The sequence below is a fragment of the Cygnus atratus genome, chromosome 2, assembly GCF_013377495.2.
Source record: "Cygnus atratus isolate AKBS03 ecotype Queensland, Australia chromosome 2, CAtr_DNAZoo_HiC_assembly, whole genome shotgun sequence".
Lineage (NCBI taxonomy): Eukaryota > Metazoa > Chordata > Aves > Anseriformes > Anatidae > Cygnus > Cygnus atratus.
The window spans coordinates 24839100-24863531 of record NC_066363.1 but is presented as its reverse complement, the minus strand read 5'-3'; the positions used below and the strand labels follow the sequence as shown (position 1 = coordinate 24863531).

At 41.1% G+C, this 24432-nt stretch overlaps 1 protein-coding gene across 1 annotated transcript; it reads left to right on the top strand.

Annotated features, from left to right (window-relative positions):
* Positions 1 to 708: 708 nt before the first annotated feature.
* Positions 709 to 24153, top strand: LOC118247519 (1-aminocyclopropane-1-carboxylate synthase-like protein 1). Its single transcript, XM_050708423.1, is given in 26 exon segments — positions 709 to 855; positions 927 to 986; positions 1912 to 1982; positions 2802 to 2871; positions 3155 to 3221; positions 4637 to 4734; positions 5482 to 5558; positions 8362 to 8463; positions 9334 to 9420; positions 10583 to 10628; positions 11757 to 11898; positions 11997 to 12139; positions 12299 to 12316; positions 12318 to 12356; positions 12358 to 12454; positions 13205 to 13289; positions 15375 to 15598; positions 15959 to 16249; positions 17827 to 17893; positions 18885 to 18938; positions 20017 to 20095; positions 20997 to 21034; positions 21118 to 21205; positions 22132 to 22218; positions 22805 to 22852; positions 23956 to 24153. Coding segments are annotated over 26 exon segments (2508 nt in total). The 3' UTR covers positions 24139 to 24153.
* The last annotated feature ends 279 nt before the right edge of the window (positions 24154 to 24432 follow it).

Here is a 24432-nt window from a genome sequence, read left to right as displayed (position 1 = left end):
GATACCTAGGATCAGGACCATCCTTATAGTTTATTGGGATTTTCTATTAGGAAGATATTCGGACCCTTCAGATGAACCATACGAGTTTCAGAGCTTTTCCCCATTTCTGTAATTATTGCCAAGTTTCAGGAAACTAAGTAAGTTATTTCTTAATATATATTGCCTTGACAATATGCAAGCATTGCGTTAAAGCACTGCTTGAAAAAGTGCCTGAGCAGAACAACGTGACCTTGTTGAGCTACTACAAAGGTACGGCAGGAGCTTTTTGGTGCGTTACGTTTTACTCTGTGCCAACAGCTGACTCTTAGCCCATTTTCTGAGGCCGATTTCTCCAAGCGCTGAAACTCCGCCGATTTCCTACACGTCTGAAAGCCCCCTTTTAGTTTTGAAGTAAAATATCCCTAATTTAAAAAGCGCGTTACGCACGGACAGGGGAAAGCAGCACTCCGCCGTCCCCGCGGCGGGCTTCCTCTCCTTCCTACGGCTCCTGGGCCGAAGGTAACCTCTCTTTCCCCGCACCGGCACCGCTCTGCCCCTTCCCCAGCTGAGCCTTCCCCCAGGCGGCCCGGCCCAGGCCCGGCCGGCACCGCGGGGCTGGGGGCGGCTCCCGGCGGGGCGGGCGCGGGGCCGGGGCCGGGGGCCCGGGGCGGGCGGAGGGCGGCGGCTCCCGGCCCGGCGGCGGCGAGCGCAGGAGCCCCTCGCCGGAGGATGAGCGGCGGCGGCGGCTCCCCGGCGGCCCCGAGCCCGGCCCTCTCGGGCCGCGGCGCCCGCATCGCTGGGGCTGCCCCGGGGCTGCTGGACGAGGGCTTCGCCCTCTACCTCGCCGACCCCTTCGACCGGGAGCGCAACCCTGAGGTGCGGGGAGCGGCCGCTGCGCCGCGGGCGGGCTCGTCCCCGGCGTCCCTCAACGGCTTCGTCTCTTCCAGGGCGTGCCGAACCTGGGGACCAGCGAGAACGCGCTTTGCTTTGCTCTGATAGGGGAGAGAGTAGGTGCTGCTGCTGCCTGCCGGCCCCTCTCGGGCCGCGTCCGGGTAACAGCCGAGCACTGGAAGTCACCTGCAGGGCAGGACGCCAGAGTCACCCCAGATTTGTTAATTCCAGTTTATCTGCTGGAAAGCGAGATGTTCTGGCTCACGTGCTAGCAAAGCTAAGCCCTAGTTGCCAGACCATCTTCTGCAGGGAGCAATTTACCTCTTGCTTCTCCTCACTTACACGTGGCAGTGCCTTTGCGCTAGTGCAGCTGGCAGCACACCTGCGGTGCTGGCGGTGGAGGATTGTGCATAAACTCAGTGTCCGGCTTGGCTGGCCGATGAGTGGGCAGGGCTGGCAACTGGAGAGGAGCATTTTCTTAGGAATAAACCAAAATCGATGCCACAATGAGGGTAAGACAGAGCCAGTTTTCAGGAGAGATACCTGCTCTGAGAGCAAGAAAGACACTGCTGATAATACGGCTGGTTTTCTTCTTAATGCTTAGGGTTACTGCCACTGTTTTCTGCTTGTTGAGAAGCTAATCAAAGCCATGTGCGTTAAAGGCTGATGTCATAAATACTGAAAGAATTGTCTGGGCTTTGATATACCTTAGACGTGGTTGCATAATCACTGAAATGCAGCTAGTATGCTTCTCCTCAATGTGATATTCAAGACTTGACGTAATATATGACAGAACAAACTGATAAATAATTCCTTCGTTATTTTTTTCCTTTGTTTTGATGAGGATTTGATGTTGTTTTGCAATATCTTAAAAAAGAGAAATTCAAAGAATGAACATAATTTTACATCACTATTTTTTATGTTCTCCATTTCCTTATTGTTATTGAACAATTGGGGAAAAAAAAAAAAAAAGTATGGTACAGCAGAACAGAAACTCCCAAGAACACCATGTTCTACAGCGTCTCTCTTTCATGTAACTAGCTCACAAGACCTGACATGAATTATCTGGAGCCTGATCTCTTCCAGTATTCTGATGCACAAGGTATTAGAAGGTGAGAAGTTCATTTTTGCATTTTTGACACTGCTTGTGCTCAGCACTGGTCATGGCTCATGTGAAGTAAGGTGTGGTTTCATTCTTTGGGTAAGCCCAAAGGAGAGGTGTGTTAATGTTAGCTGTGTGCTGGCAAGCTTTTTGTTTGCCTGGCTTTTTGTTCTGTTTTCCTCCCTGTCCTTACTATGCCAAAAAACACTCGGATCTCCAAAGGTCAACGATCTGGTGTCTCACTGGAGTGCGAGAGAGTGTGTATTGACATTTTTTCCAGAGCTAGTGATGGGTTGCTCCTGGAAGGATGTGTTCTAGGCATAGTGAGGGGGAAACTGGAACTCTGTGGGGTGTAAAGAGTAGAGGTGAGGTATCAGCTCCCTGAGGATCATCAGGAGCTCCACCATGGTCCTTGCTAGGGCTGAAAGCCTGTCTTGATCTAAAGATTCTCATTTACTCAGGTTCCACTGCTTCTGGTACCCAAACCCCTGGTCTTTCTCCAAAAACATATTCCACTTAGGCTCAAATATACTTCTTGATTTTCTTGTTTTTTCCAGTGTGCAGAAATAGTAGTTGAGTCACAGTCACTTTACTCAAGGTAGCAGATGGCTCCTGTGTGCTTCTGTCTCATGAAATGTGGCACGCTGGATAGCTGAGGAAGTTATATTATTTGATCTGTAGGAAATACAAAATATTGAAGGCTTTTATAACAGAATGAATTATGCATTTGCTCTTTTTTTTTTTGTAAACTTCATTTTTCTGTGCGTATTTTGTGCTTTTGTTCTGAGAAATATGTAATTACATAATTGACATTAATTCTGTGTTTTAGCTTCAGAGAAGAAATTGCCAAATTTCTAACTGACTATGCCAGAGCTGCAAAAGAACTTAATCCAGAAAATGTAAGACAACTGCTTTATCTTTGCATCTTATTTTTCTGAAACTGATAAAGATGAGTTAATCTGAACACAAATGTCTGCAAGACACTACGGGAGAGATAAACGCCAGATTTGCAGAAGTCTTGGTAGTGTTAATTTTCCATTTGAAAAAGTGGTCAATGCCTAACAATCAAGCACTTCATATGATAAGTGTAGTATTGTTGCTTTTTCACTCTATTATTTTGAATTTAGGCTAAACAGGTGCAGGTATTTTTGCTAAGGAAAGCTTGATGTACTTTTTTTTCAGATAACTGTTATGAATGGCTGTTGTGCTGTTTTTGCTATTTTGTCAACAGTATTACGTGACCCCGGTGGTGAGTACAAACCTGATTATTTTTGTTTGAAAGCATTTAAAAGTGAATATTAAGAGTATTGTGACTTAGGACAGCCTGCTTTTATTATACTTGCCTGAATGAAGCAAGGTGTGACATTTGTTTGTCCCTAGCAGGGTGTCTTTGAATTAATGCTTTGGTTATTTCTAGAAGGGTGAAAAATGTTTGAGGTATCAGCAGACTTTCTGGAATACATTGCTTTCTGGAATACAATCTGTATTTTTTTGAGAAAAGCGTTACAGGAAGAGAAGGGTATGAAGAAAATGCAAAGTGTACTTTGAGAAGTTATGAGAAGAAGAGGTGGGAACCATGATGAAGCTGGAGGGAGTAGGCACACAGGGAGGGAGGTGGACTGGGGTGAAATCAGGGACCCCGAGAAAATTTGGGTAACTGGGTAAAGAAAGCACACAGAAGGAATTTGGGAAAGGGGAATGGAGCTGCAGCAAGAGAGGGCTTCCCAGTCAGGAGCAGCGGTGAAGAGGAAGCAGAGGTGGGGACAGAAGGCAGGAGCAGAGGCACGGGCTGCAGCCTGCGGGCAGCAAGCAGACAGCAGGAGGACAGAGCCCTGCAGTGGAAAATTGTTTCCTCTGTGGTCCGAAGTGAGGAAAGCTGAGTAGGTGTGTGGCACAGCAGGGAACAGGGAACATCCACAAAGACCTGCCAGAAAAGAAGGGTGACCAGGATGGGTAACTCCCGTGCTGTGCCCCCTTATAGCACCCTACTGTTGGACACCAAGAGCCCTTGACGAGATTGTGGAGCAATGTGATGTGGTTCAATGACTTCAGCGTAGGTGGTAAAATCGCATTAATGCAGGCAGCACGCTCTGTCCTCTGTGAAACCCTCTTACATGGGGCCTTTGCAATATTTTCAGGAGAACACCAGGCTGGGGCTACTCACGAACATATAAAATGAGGAGGGAAATGAGCTCTGCAGAGCCGTAGGCTTCCTTGGTGCAAGATGGCACTCTGGCAACCAGGAAGTAGTTCAGGTTTGCAGCAGTTCCCGATGAAAAATTGACAGAACATTAACAAAATACCTAGAGTAAGATCATTATTTGTCTTTATTAATAAAATAAATAAATAAATGCATAAATAGCACAGCTAGTTGACTAGGTCCATTCCCTTTTATTTATACAACTTACATGACCAAATTTGTATCTGCTATTAAAATTGCTAAGGAAGAAGACTGTGAAACAATTCGGGTTGACTGACAAGTACTAGATTTTCCGTTTTGTTTAAATATTATATATATTTTCCGTTTTGTTTAAATATTGCTTTAGGCCACAGTGCTTTGAGATTAAATGCTATGTCAAATTCCTAGACTGTCAATTTAGTCTACTAGAGCGTAACAACATTTCTCATGAGAAATGTTAATTTCATTTTTTAACTTTCTTTTAGATGGATATCTTATTCCAGCTCCTTACTATGGTGGTATAAATTCAAAAATGTGGCTATATGGTGAACTACAGCCTGTTCATGTGCCCTTGTTCAGTGAGGTAACGTTTTGGCTATTCGTATACTTTAACAGACATTTCACAAGGAGCAGTCCAAAAGAAAAAAAAAAATGCAAGGGAGTACAAGGGAAAAAACAGGTCCAGTCTATCACTTTTAGAGAGTGTCTGCCTTTTTTTTCAGACTGCAGCATGACAGGCTGGTGTGATCAGATGTGCAGGATTACATTTCTTCTGTATAAGGCAACTCTTATGTGTTGACATGCTGAATTATAATTTGTGAGCTCTAAATCTGTCATTCCTACTAAGAGTAAATTTTTTCAAAGCATTTTTTTTTTCCCCCTTTTCCCCTTATTGAAACATGTATCTACTGCAGAAAGTGTGTGACACTGGTTCCCCTTTTGAAAGCTCAGTAACCCACGAGGCAAGTCAAAGAGGGGCAGTATGGTTTATAGGCCCAAATGATGCATTCAGAGAAAAAACAAACAAACCAACAAACACATGAGATTTCAAGTACACAGGTTCTGTAAGTTGCTGATGGTGTAGTCTTGGGTATGTGCAACATTTAAAAACAAAATAGTTGAGTTATATAGAAAAGACTGCTCTTAGTTTCATATTCTGAGCTGTTGTTTGAGCTGCTGTTTTCCTCCTTGAACCAGTGCCATCAAAAACTTTTGTTTGTTTAACATTTTTGTTTTATGAAAGCCAGTATCAAGTATATTTTCACTAGGTGGGAGTGTTTCTTCACTGTCGTCTTTTTTTTTTTCTTGCTGATTTTTTTTTCTCCTGTAGGTGACTGATGAAGAAAGTCACCCTTTCCAGTTAACAGTTGAAAAATTGGAAGCTGCATTACAGAGAGCTAAAAAGCAGGTAACAATAACAGTGATTTCTGATTTTTTTGTATTTTCCTTATTTTGTAAGCAGTGTATGTTCTCAGTATCGATCCATTTGTACGTTTTCATCTGTGCAGATTTTCTGTCATGTGGCTGGGGTGGGTCCAGCTCTAGCAACAGGAATTGAATTTATTTTTATAATCTGGGCAAAATGCAATAGCAAAATGCAGAGACACTCTTTGCTCTGTTTTATGAAGAACAGATCTTAATATATCTTTCAAGACCACATCTCCTGTTCAGCAGATTTCAGTGGAACTCCAAGTGTTGTAAGGAAGTTATTGTTCTGGTCCTAAGAAGAGAGAATATGCTACTGTAATGACCCATGCAGTTAATTAAAGAAAGATGTTGAATGTTCTTTTGAAGAAGGCTCTTCTGAGTTCCAGCTAGCAAAGAGGACTGAATACACTGTGCCACAGCATTGTGGGAAGCTTGGTGGGGGCCAGGGGGGCCGACGCAGGACTTTACTGCCACTAGGAAGGCTCCTTGGAAACTGTAGTTTTTCCAAAATTTAGGAAATATCATTAGTTCAAAATTCTTAGCATTTTTAGTTATTTTATTCTGACTGGGATTGCATAAATGAGGGTATTATTCATCATATTGCTTGTCATGTACGTTTTTATTTTTTAACTTTCTGTGTTTGAAACTGCTTTTCTTCTCTACAGAAACGGTTGGGGTTTTTGAGTGTCCACAAAACAGTGTTCACCAATATTTCAAGTTAAAATTTGTCCTGTTCTTAGTGTCTTGATATTCATAATCCACGAACTTCATGGAAAATTATAAATGCACTTAACTTTTGTGCTCTCCCTTGAAAAGATCCTGCGGAGGAAGCACAGGATGAATAGTAATACATTTTGTCAAAGATGTGGTGATGGTGGTAGTGGTGTTTAAAAAAGAGTAAGTGGGACAGACTTGTTATGTTCTCTTCCAAGATAGAAAATGGGGTTTAACAATAGATAAAGCATATAGGTACAGGTAGGGACACTTATAAAGGTCAATTAGAAATAAGGTCACATATAGAAAAGTGGACATTTTGGATACACAGGAATGTGTGCATAGCTTTTTTTCTTTTTTTCTTTTTTTTTTTTTTTTTAAGATCTCTCAAAGCTCTCCTAGTTAGCTAACTGCTTCATCAGCATGGTACCTATGTTTAGACACCATCTGTATGTCTATGTCATCTGTCTGTGCCTTTGCCAGCCTGTGTGAGACTGAGCATGCAGATGCCTACCACTCGATCCTCGCCAGGGCGGTGAGCTAGCATCCATGAGCTGTCTGGACGAGGTGCTGAATCGCAAAGCAGGTTCACTCTTTTGAGATCTGCACATGTTTGTCATCCTTCTAGAGCTGAAACTGTCCTCACAAATGTTCTCTCAAACGTCTGTTTGGATACACATAAAGTAATAAACAACCGGGTGAACTAGACTGGAACAGCACTTGAGAATCTGCCATCCCACAGCAGCTGTTCCCAGGAACACTGATGCCTCACTCAGCATCTTCTGCTTAATACATGTCAGATGTCAAATATGCTAAACAGGCTATCCATGCAAGGAGTACTGGTGGAAAAGTGGTTCGTGCTTAGTATTTTCATCTTACTTTGTTTCCAATGAATTTCTTCCTGTAGCTGGAATCAAAGACAATAAACTGTAAGCTCGTTTCTTGTTCAGTTCTTGTTCACAGTAACTATTCATGTTCAGACAAATTGCATGCAGATGGGAAAACGAGTATCAGTGCTTCCGCCTAATTTAATTTTATCTCCTGGAGTTCTTCTGAAGCTGCTTAATGCAAATAATCTCCTTCGGAGAGACTTAGGATGGACTTAGAATTTGCAGTGTGTCAGGTTTTCTAAAAATCAAATAAGCTGAAACAAAAAATATTAATTTAACTATGAATTTGTTCCGTGTTGATACATTTGAAGTCTTGAAAGTTCCCACTGCAGCCATTACACTATTTGACTGCTTACAGTAAAAATATATTTGCCATGTACAGCTTGTGTTAATATACGTTCAAGATACTTTAGCAAATAGGAAATAGATGATTTTCTGAAAATACCAGTAGAGTTAAAAACAGTTCTTTATGTTTGTATTTGTAGTCTCATTTTCAATCAAGTGGGACTCTTCTTATTACACAGTAGAATATTTACAATCTCTAAGAATAGTTGAATAAAAAATTTAACTTCTGTGGAGAGAGAATTTCCATTACAGAAATTCTACACAGTTGATAAATATAACTTAAAAAGTAGCTGTTTGCCCAAGACCCTCTTTGGTTGCTCTGAACATAGAACATCATGTAATTCAATTCTCAGTCTCTGATTTCTGCAAATTCTGTTACTTGTTTAAAGAAACAAGCAACATTGAAAAGTTAATTACTTGGCAGTTTATCAGATGCCAAAGTCCAATTCTGTTCAGCTTCCCTAATGTTTATCTATAGTAACTTTGCTCAGTCTTGGTGAATTATTTTGGAAGTGTATCTGTAGAACCAGTGTTAATCCCTGCAACATCATAATCTTGCCTGTTGGTATCAATGGGTGTTGCAAATGATCATTGACCTGATTTTCATTTACTAATAAACTACTTAGTATGGTCTTGGGGTTGTATTGGAAAAATTACCAAACAAGGTCTGCAGCTGAAAGCTTAGTCTGTATGTTATTATAACATGTAATTAAGTAATTTTCCAACTGAAATAACTTTCCACTGAAGGATTCGCACACACTTACTCACTACATCCTCCCTAGCCTTCAGTTTGGTGTCACTGGTGTCCCCAGCTACTGGTTTTTCTTTTTTCTGGGGATCCGGGTCAGAGCATTAATCCTGATCAACCCTCACAATCCCTTAGGGGGCATTTACCCAGCACAGTTACTGAAGGAATGTCTAGAGTTTGCACACAGGTTTGGACCCCAGTGCTATTTGTTTGGTATTTAATTTTCCATTACGCAATATAGCAGTGATGCAAAATCACCTTTGATGATCTCCTGTTCTTTGTACGCGTTCTGAAGAGGTGGTGTGCAAGGTTCTGAGCATGGCTTTTGTGTAACTATCCTTTTTGCTTGGCTTTTTTGGGAACACTAGAATAAATTGCTTAGGATGGAGTCCAACCGTTTGCTTCGGAATGAAATACTGTTGTATCTTTTCTCAGCATGACCCATGGATTTCAGGATGCAATCAGCATCACCTGCACTACTTGGGTGTTTAAAAGTGTTCTGCAATTTATTCAGTATTTCTAAACACACTCATGGCTTGTTAGTGTCGAGTATGACAACATGGCTTATCATTTACTGCTGCTTTCACATCAAAAGTGTGTTAGAGAGTTATCTTAAGTGCATGACAAGTCTTATTTTTTAATCTAACATCTGCATTTGGGCTCAAGTCTCACTAAACAAATTTTGCAGGGCAAAGGGATTTTATAATATATTGTTGTGTTCACTTGAAGCTGTAAATAAGAGTTGGATGGGACCACAATATGCCTGAGAACCTTTGGATTGAACATGCTGTTGGATTTTGTTTCAGATGTAGGGAATGTCATTGCTGCTGAGAAATATAGAATATGTATAGATAGATGTTGGTAATGAGCAAGTGCTCACAAAGTGTCTTGTGACCGTAAACATTGTGACCTCTCTGTGTAAAATTAGTGTGGTGGATATAATAGCAAATAGGCATGCTTATGGTACTACATGGGAGTAGTTAAGATTATATATATATATATATGCAAATAAATTTCCTTTGCATATGTTAATGTGCCTGTGTTTTTCTCTATATAGATATGAATTGCATGTAATAATGGATGAAATATACATGCTGTCTGTTTATGATGATGTCACCTTTACCAGTGTTCTTAGCTTAGAAAGGTAAGCATGATTTCTTAGCAGGGGTTAGAAGATATTTCATCCTGAATGGAACCTATGCCATTTTTTTCAAATTTCTGGTTAGCTAGTATAACTAGTATAGTTCTAACTCATATCCAAGTCTCTGTGACTTGATGAGACTAGTTAATCTAGGATCTTCATCCTAGACTGACAGATGGCAGATGTCCTGCTTCCAGCTAATCTCCGTGGTATGGTAATAGTAATCAAAAAATGTCAGAGCCCTTAATTATCTTGCCACTGCTTTTTTATTGTTTTTGTTGTCTGGCCTGAGTACAAGGTTCTCATTGCAATGCTCAAGAAGTTGCCTAAGGTTGTGCAAGTCACCTGCTATAATGAGCCTCCTTCCTGACAAGTATGCTGTTGGGCTCTTATTTTCCTCTGACAGCTTATGAAAAGAATAAAGGTTTCAAGAATATTTAAACTGATTGGTATCTGACCAATAAAACTTCTTTCCCTGAAAGTATGGGATCGTCTTTATATAACCGCATAAATCTCACACTGAGGGGAAATTTCCAAGTCCATCCAAATACAACAAAGCACAGGGAGCCACTGGGTATTGTCATCCACACAAGGTCATGAACCATAAATAAAGCTTTAAAAACTATTGTTTTTGTGAAAGTTCACGCAGCTTCCTTAGGCTGAAGAAGGAAGTTTCCAGCCTCAGGCCTATTTACACAAAGTTAAACAAAGGACAAAAAATATCTTCTTCAGTAATCCACTAAAGTGTATTGGTTTAGTTGTAAATACATGATCTAAAATGTTCATGTCTCCTTTCCCTAGCCTGAAGTGCAGCAGAGTTGAGCAAAGAATTCCTCTCCACCAAGAGCCACTTTGCATCCCCTATCAAAATACTGCTTTTGTTTTAATATTGGTGTGACCGTTGACTATGCAGTGGGATTCTGGGAATTGTGACTGGACTGTTATCTTAGTGGAAATCCTTTTCTGTTATAAGTCAATGCCTGAGCACTTAGGAGATCAGTGTCATAGGATAATGTTTTGTTGCAAGGATGCTGAAGAAAGCCATGTCACGTGAAAAGGTTATATATTAATTTTACTAAAAATGAATAATATTTTTACAAATTTAAACTTTTTGCAAAGATCACATAACTTGTTCTTCTGTAACGAGTCCTCTTTTGTCATTCAGTTTACCAGATCCAGAACGTACTCATTTTATGTGGGGTTTTAGCAAGGTAGGTCAAAATATTATCTCTGTGTTTTAATTTAAGATATTTCAGCACAAAAATCAGTTGGCCTGTTTGAACATAAATTGTATTATAGATACAAAGCTGAGCTTTTCTTTGTTTATTAATTTGTTTTCTCCTTTGGTGTTCTAAAATTTGTTATAATTCAGAGTTTCTTATGAGCAAAAATTTCCATAGCCAGTCATTTGTCCTGCAGTCCTTTCAGGCTGGCATAGATGACGCCTCCAATTTTGTGTGGAGAATATTTTCAAGGATTTCATGTTGGAGGTGAACATTTGATGTACCACGTATAATCTGACATCTCCTACTACAGACAGGGATTCATTTGATACTTCAGCGGTTAGGCAGTGTTCTGGCTGTTTGTTTGTTTTGCTGTCATTTTTGGATGGAGCAGACTCCTGCACTGTACATTAAAATGATCATTTCTAGAAATGGCACAGTATGTCAGTTTTTTAACTTTAATCTTACCATATATCCTATATTTCTTGGGCTTGATCGTTCATTCTATGTGTGGCTAACAACTTCCTTGTCTTTAATGGGACTTCTGCTCAATGAGAAGCTAAATGCTAGATTCATAAATATTAAGCATCTTTCATCAGCGTCAATGCAGAGATACAGTAAGAGCTGTATTGATAGATACTGTTTTCCACCAAGCTGGTAGTACAGGCTAAGCATCTTGCAATAAGAGAATTCAGGATTTCATGCCTTGCACACTGAACCATATATGGCTTCCTACTTATGGACTCACTTAAAGTTTATATTAATAACTATATGCTTTTGCATCCTTATGTAGCTTTTGGAAACACTTCTTTCTGAACAGTGACTGTTGCAGAACACAGACTTCCGTAGGCACTATTGACAAAACTTATCCCAAATGTATTCCAAATTTATTTGCTGTATTTACTTGTCTGTTCTCAGTAGTTTTTGGATTCTTACTGTGTTATCAAATATTATTATTGCAGGATAGGAAAACTATTTGGCCAAACTGCTGATGGGCTAATATACTTTTTTTGAGATCTTTTTTCCTCTGTATCACAATGACTTTAAACATGGTGGCTTGATAAAGCACAAGCATAAAGTAAAAAATATACCTCTGTCTTCTTTTTGTCCTCAAAGGATTTTGGTATGAGTGGTATCAGAGTTGGAGTACTGTACACCAGGAATCATGAAATTCAGAAAGCTGTTAATCAGCTGGCTGTCTTCCATAGCTGTCCTGGACCTGTTCAGCATGTTCTCAGTCAATTCCTTAAGGACAGAGGTTAGCCACCCTAGAAATGTTTCCATTGAGCTGTTTTGTTTTTGTTTTTCTGTTACAGATGGAAGTAAAATAGGATTATATTTTTCTTGTTTTGATAGATTGGATGGATAATGTGTTTTTTCCCACCAATAAAAAGCGACTTAAGGAAGCACAGAATCTCCTAGTGGATGGACTTGCAGGTATTGGAGTACCCATGCCCAAAAGTTCAGGAGGACTCTATGTGTGGGCAGACTTCAGAAAAGTATGTGAGAAGCTTAGAAAGTGGTGGGGATGTGGAAGTTGGAAATGTGAAAATTACTTATGCATGTTGTTACATGCTTTAATACCAGGTCCTGAAAAATCCTTTCAAATAATTTGTATACTTGTTCAATCTTTAATAGTATTTTTTTTCCTCTTGTAGTTCTTAAAATCACAGCTGATTTGAAGCTGAACTTGAACTATGGCAGAAGCTCCTTGATAAAAAAACTCCTGATTAGTCCTGGAAAAGCTTTTTGTTGTTATGAGCCTGGATGGTTTAGATTGGTTTTCTCCAATTCTGTAGATAAGATTTACTTATGTAAGTTGCTTTATTTCTAATATGTCATGTGATAGCATGCAAGTTCTGGGAGACGTTAACATTACAAACAATGAGTTCAAATCTACTTGTCCTTTCTCAGGTTGTAAGGGTCATTTTATTATAGTTTGTAGGAAATGGGAAATACTATGTTGGCTCAGAGCATAGATTACAAAGCGCTTCTGTTGGGTTATGTGAAACCTTTAAAATTTGCAAAATTTCATTTTAAGTTGTTTTTCCTGTATCAGGAGTCAGGCAGTCAAATTCTTTGTCAAAGGCTCACTCCTCTTGAAGATTACCCTTTATATCAAGTGGGAATTCCCCAGCACCACAAATATTTATGTGACTCGTGGGATATGTAAAAAGTTATCCATCCTTTATGCTGTAAAATACTTAATCTTCAATGAATGCTGTATGTTTTTGGCAAAAGAGATGACTGGGAGGTAATTGGGAGCATTTAGAGTAATAGAAAAATGAAGGTTGAAAGAGAAATTGCAAGGAAAAGGGAAATCATCTACACCTTCCTCGTCAAAGCAGGGCTGGATGCCAAGTGAGATTTATTGGGGCCTTCTCCAGTCAAATTTTGGGACTGTCCAAAGATGGAGAATAGAGAGCCGCACTGAGCAACCTGTTCCTGTATTAATTTAGCCATTCTCATGGTGAATTTTCTTTCCCTTGTGTTTTTAGAGAACAAAAGAAAACATTTATTTAAGAGAAAAAAAGCTTGAACTGAGATGTTTTTTGCTTTTGCAGGTATTAAGAGACTTGAAGAAATGCTACACACCAATGATGCTGAACCAGTTGCAAACAACGCATCCTCATTAACAAAATACTTAGAGCAAGATCATTATTTGTCATTATTATTAAAATAAATACATAAATGCATAAATAGCACAGCTAGTTGACTAGGTCCATTCCCTTTTACTTATACAATTTCTATGACTACAGTAAGCCTTAGGATCCCAAGTGAACATGATAGTTGTGCTCTTGATAGTAATATGGCCTTTGCCCTCTTCTTCATGGCATTTAAGCTTGGCAAGCTTACGCTGGTCATGCTGAGAACATCAAGGTAAATAACCGGCCTTTCAGCAATAAAGTTTATAGAATCATAAAATAGTGGAGGTTGGAAGGCACCTCTGGGCACCGTCCGGTCCAGAACCCCTGCATGGAGCAGGGTCAGCCTCCAGCAGGATGACCAGGACTGTGTCCACTTGGGTTCTGAGTATCTCCAAGGATGGAGGATCCGCAGCCTCCCTGAGCAGCCTTTCCCAGTGTGCAATCACCCTGAGAGTAAACAGGGTTTTTCTTATGTCTAAACAAAGTTTTCTTGTCTCCTTTTCTGCCCGTTGCCTCTTGGCACTGGATACCCTGAGAAGAGCCTGGCTCCATCTTCCCTATGCCCTCTTGTCAGGTATTTACAGGGAGTGGTGTTAGCCCCCAAAGCCTTCTCTTCTCCAGGCAGGCTGAAGAGCCCCAGCCCGCAGCCTTTCCTCCTATGGCAGATTCTCCTGCCCCTTTGGCATCCCTGCAGCCCCCTGCTGGAATTATTCCAGTAGTCCCGTGTCTCCTTGTACTGGGCAACCCCAGAGAACCATTCAGCCTGGAGAAGAGAAGGGTTGGGGGGGGGGGGGAACTCATAAATGTATAAATACTGCAGAGAGAATGGAGCCAGGCTAGATAAGAAGATAAAAAAGATTTGTCAGAAAACTTGTTCTTCATCAGCAGTGAGGAAAAATCCCACCACCCATCCCAGCCACTATAAGGATGCACTAGACCATACCCTTTGACTTCTGAGCTGTGTGCAAGTGATCCTGCTGGACTACTCAGGCGTGTGTCTCATTGCTTCTGAGTAGGTGTGTGTGAGTGCATACAGTCTAGGAGAGAATTAGTGGGGAGTGGGTAAAACCAATCTCTTCAGAGATTTGTTAAATAGATTCCCCTCCCCGATGTCACGCTGGCCTTTGTTACACTGTTTTCTAGAAGAGCACAAGACGCTCTGTTGTTGCTTCTAGTTCCAAACCAGCACTTGATCAGACAGAAATGTTGTTCACTAAATACTGAGGTGAACTTGCCATGTCCTCATATCAAGGTCTCCACTTGTTCAAGGTGAGCCATAGGTCATTGCAAATGGGCTAAGCTTGCCTTTACAGCCTATAGAGGAAAGACATCGCAATATAAATTCCCGTAATTATCCCATGGCACTTGTCACTAGCAAGAGCCTGATATGGATACGTTAATTTTCAACATACCCTTTCTGTTTACCTCAGCAAGGGAGTGAACAAGTCACAGCTGGGATCTGCAAACTTTGCAGGTAGGCAAGAAGCAGTTGCTTTTGGTTTTGTTTCGGTCTATGTACCTACATATTTGCATTTCCTCCACAGTGTGATCGGTTTCATCAGAGTCAGTGATCGTAGAGAAGAGAAGGGCGGAAAACCTCAGGGCTTACCTAGCAGCGATCCCTTACTTAGCAGCTTAGAGACAAAGTCTAGGAACAAAGATCTAAGAAGGCACTGAGGTGCTTCTTAGGTGAAACAGGAGGTGTTGGACTCGGCATCGTGGAAGGCTGCTTGCCTTGCTGCAGACACCGCACTGCCACCCCACCCTTGGCTGTTAGCAAGACATTAACAAAGGTAAGTTTTTCAAAAAGTTTTACTTACTGCTTCTGCTGATGTACTCCTGAATGTGTATTTAATTCTTAAACACGTATGCCACGACTACTGTGTGCAGTCAGACTTCACAGCTAGCTCGTACATCCAGTGCAGAAGGGAGAGGTGCACGGAGATCACCCAGGTCTCCCAAGCTAAAGGACTTGTCTTCGAGAAAGGCTGGCAAAGCTTTCCCTTTGCCCCATTCTCTATGCTGTCTGCAGCTGATCATCATTTTGAAGTTAATACCCACAAATTGTTTTGTCATATTTTGGAAGGTGGGAAATACAGGGAAAAAACAACCCAGCACAGACAATGGATAGTTGGGATAAAAGGCATGAGTCAAGGAGAACTGGCTGGATGGAACAAGCCCCTAAGAAACGAAATAATGAAGACCTCCTGAAGTACTACCCACATCATCTTGATGCAAAAAAGAGATGTTTATGTGCAAACCAGAACACCAACTGTTTCCCTCTGCCTCGTTTTGGCTTCGTGATTAGAGGTAGGTGGAAAATGCTTGGTATGCAGAGTCTCGTAATTTTGGAAATAAAAATTCTATGACTAACAGGAGAGGGTATGTTTGCTTTAATTCTTAGTGGCATGCGGAAATCTCGGCTTGGAAAATGGAAGGTAGAGGTTCCCAAATCCTGCCGACATATTTCAGATCCATTGCCACAAGTTGCCTTAAAGCATGATTTTATCAAAGTGTGATCTTATTAGAAAGAAAGGGATCATCAACTGTAGAAGACACTACGCAGAGAGTGGGCCAGCGCTCAGCATTGCAAAATTTTGTAGTTTTCATATAAAAACAGACTCTCTGTCCACAGCTGGGTTCATAATACTTTTATCTTTCTTTTAACAGACATCCAGGTATCGAAGGAGATCACCAGGAAACGTGAATCAAATGGATGTTTTACTAGCAAAGAAGTTATTTTCATCGATGAACACACTGAATATTGCAGACCAGTGTCACCAGAGAACCGTAACCTCACTAATGCCACAAGCCTAGTGCAAGAACAGGGGAGACAAGCAGCAAGCAGAGGTAGCATACAATCCCAAAGCATAGACTTTAGTGTGCGTTCTGGAGACAGACCAACATCAAAATCTCCAGCTAGAAGGGCTGAACCAACAGATTTGTGTCATCTCGCTAAAGGTAAGTGCCTCTGCCTGGGCAAGACAGAGGGAGTTGCCAAGTACAAAATTCTGTTGTCAAGAGTTGCTTGATTCTGTGCTGAGCATACACAAAGAACTATTAGTGGTATAATTGCAGAAGTATTTTTTGGCACATCACCTCCATCATTCCTAGAAGCGTTTGTCTATAGGTGCAACACCTTCCACATGCGCTGCTTGGGCTCCTGCTGGCAGAGCTCTGGTCAGTGCCACGCAGTCAGCATGTGCACTTTTAGTCTTTTTTGCTTAGCCTTTGATGGAGGGGGAGGCATACACCAAACAGTGAATCATTGCTGGTTAACGTTAAATCCCTGCTAGTTAATGTTTCAGCTGGACTAGCCCCTTCCCCCTTATCATTATAGTATGAGTATATTCCAGACATATCCTTGGGCTGTGCTTCTCACCCAAAGTTTCCTAAGATCTTTAAATCCAACCCTCTTGTACCACTCTGCTTTAGCTTGGATTTGCACTCCCCTGCCTATGAAAATGAATGCCTCACATTTAAGGGCATTGAAGAAAATATAACTCATAAACTCAGTATCACTTATTTTCACATGAGGATTATTAGACCACGGGTCTTACTCAGGACAAAAGCACAGAAATATGTTTGTGAAATGGGTTTGCGCTCAGAAATCCTGTAACATCTCCCCCATGAGGAGTCAAACATGTCCTGTTTGAGTTACTGCCATAAGTTTGGAGAGACAAACTCTGGTAGCTAAGGGATGTACCAATTCCATCTGTGTGATAATTGATTAAAACCGTAATTTGGTTGTATAATCTTTCTAATCCAACAACTGTGGAGAGCAGGTAAAACTACAGAACTACAGCTACACATATTTTTGTTCTCACTACTGTAAGATGAGGAAGGACTTTGTTAATCAGTATATACAAGATATCAGTAACCGCAATAAATGCGATCTTTGTTCTGTGTGCAGAACAAAGATTACTATGCCTTGTAAAGTTAAAGTTACTATGCCTTGTAAAGTTAAAGACCAAAGTCTGCATTAACTCCGAGTAAGATTAGGAATGGATACCTGAGGCTGTTTTTAAAGTGCTGGGCCCAGCCCCTGATCTATGTGTGCATCGATGTTTTGATAGCATGGGACTGCCATGAATCATGGCAAGGTAGCTCGTGTTCAGCAGCAATAGGGGTAGCCAGCCACCGTTCAGTACTAGCCCAAGCTGCCAATTTCTGATTGACTAGTCAGCACTGAGCATATGATGAAAGTAAATAAAGGGCCTATAGCACCATTCTAGAGTTGCTGGCGAATCACCAGCCTTGTTAGGGACATACTGAAATGGGACGTGTGCCTTACAGCCACAGCTCTGTGTGTTGCTTGTACACCTGTGGGGAGGAATACCCACCCAGAGGTCCTGCCCCTTGGCATGTCCCACAGGGTGCCTGATGGCTTTTTCATGGGGAACTCACAACAACAACAAAAAAGAAAGAAACATTTCACTCTTTCTCCATGCATTCTTGGCATAGCACGGTTGTTTTACTCATGACTTTTATTGCATTGATGAAATACTGAAATGACATTGTCTACCTCGTCTCTCTAGATTTCAGCAAGAAGGTCTACTGGCTTGCAGCAGTTTGTCTCCTTGTAACTGTGGGAGTTCTGTGCTGGTAAGTCCAGGTGCTGTTCAATCCCTCATGCACCAGCATCTCTTGGCAGCATGTGTCATGGTTAAGCTAAGCTCTTGGCTGTCTGGGGGCCAGACAACAGCTGCTGCTTGGGTGCTCATAAGGGAAATAACAGGTAATGAGAGCTTCATGACAGCTGTGTCACAGCGAGTTACAGCATTATGTAATTTGTGCATTTGGGCAGTTTGGTGATCTCTCAGCCTCCTCCCAGCTCACTTCTCACAGGAACATGGGCTTGGATTGACTCCTTTTTTTTGCAGTTAAAAGATGGAGATCCAGAAGTCCAAGTCTTTGGCAGATTAAGCTAATTAGTTAAAAAGGAAAGTAAGAGAGGCTGTTTTACACCCCAAATGCAATTGCAGTCAGCCTGATTTGCACGAATTGAGCAATACAGGCTGTTGCAGTGACTACCTCACCTCCTGTGTAGCAGGTAAGCAGCTCCTGGGGAAGTCCCTGGCGTTTTTTTTGCAGGCTTCTGTGACACGAACTGTCACAGAACTAGTGTATTTACTGGTGAAGGTGGCATACAAGCAGAGAATGTAGCAACACAGGGGAAACAAGGCTACCCACCACGTCTATTAAAGGGGCATTTTCAATGTGAAAGGAAGGGAGGATCACTCTGTCTGCATAAACATTCTCATCTTCAGCACATCGCCTCCAGACAGCACCAGAGATGATCACAGGCACAGACTTTTGAATCTGTTACTGCTTATTGCCTTTATTTGTCTGTTACTGTTCATCAACCACCTTTGCCATTTAAATTCCTCGCTCCGAGCTGTCCAGGAATTGTGGATGTGGAGACCTTGGTCTGAGGAGCATGCAAAGCAGGGTGAAGGAAGCAGCACTAAGCATAAATGACAGGGCTGTACTTATCCATTGACACTCTGACAATCTGTAGTGCTCCATGGACGTGCTGAAATGCACGTTTTGAGGTCTTGTAGGATGCTGTAACTACTGCTTTGTCTTTGCCCAGGACGAGGCTACGGCATCAGCTGGGGAATTACTACTGGCTTTCCCTCGTACTTATGTAAGTACCCAGAAATGACGCATCGAGCTGCTGGTTCAGGTAAACACTATGAACTCTGAGAGATTATCATCAGTACCCCCTGGTATCCTGCTGCTTCTCTTCCTGCAGCATTTGGCTCTCTTTGTTGGTAGCGTTGAGGTATGAGAAGGAAATGAATCTCATTTCTTAATGCTTCCTCTTCACATCTTCCACAAACTTTTTTCTTCATCGAAGGCTGGAAGTGCAATGTGGATTGTAAATAGATATCTACCTAGCACTGTGTGCTGAAAACAGCTGACTGCTGTAGCTTCTCTGCAAGCTCTGGGCACCGCGCAGTCAGGCAGCTCCCACGGCTGCGCTTGGCCAGGTGCTGAGTGGAAGAGGAAGAAAACCTCACAGCTGCCTGGGGGCTGTCGGGTGGGGAGGGAAAAGCGAGGGTGCTCTTTCTGAGGCACGATCCATGAACTGGGGCTCATGTCTGGCTTTTACACTGTAATGGGCTCAGGTCATGTCCAGCCACGGCTGTCTGCAATGGCTGAGCTCTGCTCGTTGCACTCAGGTGTGTAGAGAGACACAAAAAGCAGAATAACATAAAGCCACTGGTTATGCTGATGTACTGTTTATCAAAAAGCTTATAGACGTACATCAAATCCTCTTTTGCAAAAGCATGGCCCTTTGTTTCCCCTGATGCAGCCTTCTAATAAAAATCTTCAATGGTAATCACTTGGGCAAGTTAGGGGTAAACAATTGTTAAAGATGCACCCACAGTATTTTTCTGATGTGCCTACAGATATATGACAAATACCTGAGTATTTGTTTATTTACTTGACTTGCAAGTATATAAGTAATGAGTCATTTCTCCATTTCAGTCAGTATGGCTTCCATAACTAAGACTTCATTTCAATAATATAAAAATATATCGAAGAAACAGCTGAATATTTAGTGGATGAATTACTATGTATGAAATCCGAATGTTTTGCTTTCTGTAATTAAAGGTGTTACTCGTTATTAGCTGTGCTTATTTGAACTATCAGTCACTAAAAATGTGTTCTTTGTTGCTTTTATTTATTTATCCTTTTTTTTTTTTTTTTTTATCCAGGATGTCTATTGCTACTGTTATCCTGAGTTCAGTTGTCAGCCTAATTATTTCCAAAAATGCCTTTTGCACTTGGACAGTGGTAAGTATATTGCTGAAGTCCATGATTTTTCCTTTTCAAGTTCTTTTATTTCTCATAATCAGACATAGAAGTGAAAATTTTCCTCAGGGAAAAAAAAATAGTTTAAAAAAAAAAAGTGTCTGCATAATTTCCATCATGGAATTTTTTTCCCATTCTGCAAGGCAATTGTTCTGAACAATACTCATTTCAAACAATTGGGAAAAAGATTATTTTCTTCCTGAAGGCAGATGGAACTGCACCAAGGGCATTCTCTAGATGTTCCATGCATTACTCAGTGTATTATATATATATATATGGTGTATTTTAGCACTTGGCTAGATCTTTAGAACTAAAATTGCTTACAGATATGTCTGTTGGCTGGTCACAAAGCCCTGCAGCTTATCACAGGGCTGTAAACTCAGCAGTAGTGTATCCATTCACTGAAACAAGAATGAAACTTAACTAAATTTTGTCATGGATGTACAAAGTACAAGGGAGAGAATAATGAGTGAATGTCTTCTCTGAGCCAATTTTGCAGGTCTTCCTTTTGTCCTTCATTTTCCTAATACGAGAAATTCTCAGAGAGTGACGTGGCTCTCAGAGGTCCCATCCTCTCAGCTACGTCTATAAGAAACTGACTGGGGAATGAGCCCCTCTTTCTGTGCTGCTGGTTGGTGTTCTGAACACAGAAAATCAGGACAGTGCCACTGTTCCAACACTCAGACACACAGTTATAATACCTTAATAACAGGCATTGCCTGAGGATCCAGCCTCCTTAGGGACCTTACCATCAGAATCCTGACCATTTAGGTTAGTTTTAGCACTTTGCACTTTAATCAAAAACTAAAATAAAAATATTTAGTATTTACTAAGTGGGGCTGTTCTTTTTCTCTTAAAAAAAATCTCCTTTTTATCTTTTTAGACAGTAACTGGAAGTGTAATAATTGGAATAATTTCAAAGTAAGTCCTTTAAGCATTTTTCTTTCACTATCATACGTTCTGCTTGGGCATTTTGAGGTAACAGATTGTTTCTTTTGTCTTAGTTTCTATGAAACAGGGACTATAATGCAAGTTGGAGGAATAACTGCATTTGCAACCCTGTTACTGTTTTTATTTGCTCTGAAGACAAATGTAAGTACTTCTAATGGATTAGGTAACAACAAATAATCTAAATTGTCATTATTTTAATGACCCTTTTATATCTGTTTTGGCTTTTTTGAGTCACTCAATTCCTAAAAGTTTTGTTTGCAATTCAAAAAAATAGCATAGAAATAGGACAAGAGGGAATGGCCTCAAGTTGCGTCAGGGAAGGTTCAGGTTGGAAGTTAGGAGACATTTCTTCTCAGCAAGAGCAGTCAGGCATTGGGATGGGTTGCCCAGGGAGGTGGTGGAGCCGTCGTTCCTGGGGGTGTTCAAGGAAAGGTTGGACGTGGTGCTTAGGGACATGGTTTAGTGGCATTGGTGGTAGGAGGATGGTTGGACCAGATGATCTTGGAGGGCTTTTCCAACCTTAATGGTTCTGTGATTCTATGAAAGTAAAAAGAAAGAAAGCGGAGCAGTCTGTGCTGAAAACTGTGGCACTAACAGCACCAATCCTGCTCTCTCTGTCCCATCCTCATTCTTCAGTCTACAGGTTCCCTACAGTAAAGGCAAGAGAATTCAAAATTTAAACATGGAATGTATGTTATTTCAAAATAGCTTTTACCCATGAACGTATCACCATTTATCTGTTCCTTAGAGCCTTTCCCAGAAATGCTGATTATTATCAATAGGAAGGCAGTAGGAGCTGGAAGTCAGCTTAAGAGGTTAACAAAAACAGAATTAGAAATAAATTAAATCCATTTTATAGAATTATTTAGTTTACTAACAGACCAGAAAAGGGAGCAAAAGCTTAAGTCAGCTGCAGTAATCTCAGGATTTGTCTTTATGCATGTCACTGGTGTTAGTTTATTAGTCACCCTCCTTGAAAAATATGTAATATTTGGGTTTTTTTTTGGTTCAAAAATGTGTTGATTAATTGCAACTAAAGACAGTTTTACTGTGCTTGGTGTCCTCAGAAACCCTTGACAAACATGACCATATCAACCACTACAAGCACCCTGGGCACTGCTGGGGCAATCGTTTGTGTCCTTAGAAATTCATACGTAAGTAGTTTACTGGATGTGCACTTACTGGATATACGGGCATGGGTCAGCCCATATTGTGCAGTACCTGTAATCACTCTGTTTGGCAAGGGTAGTATCAGTAGCTTTACATTGCAGCAAATAATATAAAACTGTTTCAGTGCAGAGCTCCTTTTCTGTATTAGGGTAAGTCTGGCAAAAAAAGAAATTTAGAAGGCAAGTTTAATGTTTAATCAGCTGATGAGTAGATTTTCTTTTTATATATCTATGATGTGATTTTTTTCCTGTTTTATTTCATAATGAATGGCAAGAGCAGCTGGCTAAAAAGGTAATAAAGTGCTTGTGGATTATCCAATAAAATAAACTGATGAGTTTTGTTTCTTTCCAAACCAAACAATTATGGATCACAGTTATGTAAATAACAGAAGTGGATTTACATCTGTTTCAGGTTAACTGCTACATCATTTATTGTTTTGTTTTAATTGTGTGGTCTGTTTTAGATTCAGTGCTGCTGTGGGTTCAAAAGCAGTAAGGGATGTCACTCTTACAGGTTTCTGGCTTTCACTTCATAGAGGCAATGCTCACAGGTCTCTGCTCTTCCTTACAGGTGTTCCAGGCTATATACGCTCTATTTGGAATGCTGCTCTTTGCTACTGTAAGTAAATTTATAAGACCCACAAGTAAATCATTATCTCACTACAAACTCTTTTCTTCTGCTTAACCAAAACTTCATGTCCAGAGCAAGGTTTCCTAACCCTGCAGCCCATCCCCTCTCTCAGTGTGCCCTGCTATGTGATGTGAGGAGGTGCTGAGGCCTGCATATTTGCAAAACTGGCTGCTTTTTAGGCCTATTCTATAGAAAGACAAACCCCTTCTCCAACAAATTTGCACAAGCTGCACTTCTTACTTGTCAAAATCTGGAAATATTTTGTTTTGCTGCTAAAGCACACAAGAGATTTCCAAACTACTTGCATCTCTCCGATGGCAGTAAGACCGCAAAAAACTTTTCTATATACAAGGGCTGGTGATGTGGTCTGTTTCTTGGCTGTGGTGAGAGGAGGGTGTGCATCCTCTGTACGTGTGAGTATTTGAACCAAGTATATTAAACCAAGGGGTCTCCAGACAGACTGCAGTTTTAGAGCACCCCTGGCCTCCAATGAGAGGGGTGGTGTGGCGTGGTTTGTCCTCCATCTTCACAGGCACCTCCATAGGCTGGAAGTTCATTATAGCATCCTTGGCACTCATGGGCAAGGAGCTGCATGGGAAAAGCCCAGAAACCAGGGAACCTGAGTGAAACTGAGGCAAGAAAAAGACTCATCCTTCAGAAATGAGAAGGAAACACAACTTTCTTGCAAACCTGCTGCTGCCCTTGCCATGCTCAGGTTTCCTCTCCGAGTTTGTTTGTATTCTCCCCAGTAACATCTTCATTTACTCCTGAGACTCTTTCTCCACCTTGGGTTCTGAGTGGTTATTGTCTAAAAATAATTTTGCAGTCCTGAGGGTTCAACAACCAACTGTTGTCTCTGCTGGAGAAGGTTTAGGACCTCTTCATCATTAATGGGGAATTTCAGTCATTCTCTGAAACAAACTTCATACTCTAAATCAGACACTGACAATTCTGTATATTGTCCCTTTATACAGAAATTTCTTGCCAAATAAGGCAGACGGCAAGGAAGTACTTTTCATCTGGTGTAATTTGTAGAAATTCCCAAAAGCAAAACTGATTGTAAGCATTGTTTTCTTCCCTTTTCTAACAAGGATCTGACGAGGACAGTAGCTGAGCTTGAACGTCAACGGACAACCAACAAAAAAGTCAAAAAGTCAAAGCTTGAAAGTCAACCAACAAAAATGCAACGTTCCATGGACTATGCTGAGGCAGCACAAAGGCTTGTCATATCTATTGCTATGATCTTCTTCTTCACTTTGCTATTAGTTGGTTGAACGCACAACAAAGCTGAATATTTTGGCAAACTTCAGTTTCAGCGAAAGTCCTGTGTTACCCAAAGGAAGGTGCGTGACAGCTCATTCAGGCATTCTGGCAAGGTGATTACGGGATGGATTTCCATATAATAAACTTCCTATAGATGAAAAAGTATCTTAATGTTACGGTATGTATTTTCATATAATAACCTCCCTACAAATGAAAAATTATCTTAGGGTTTTGTGTGAAAAAGTATTAACGAGGGGGTGGGCAGCTGAGTGTGGTATAATGTACTGTATATTTTGCTTTGCTCG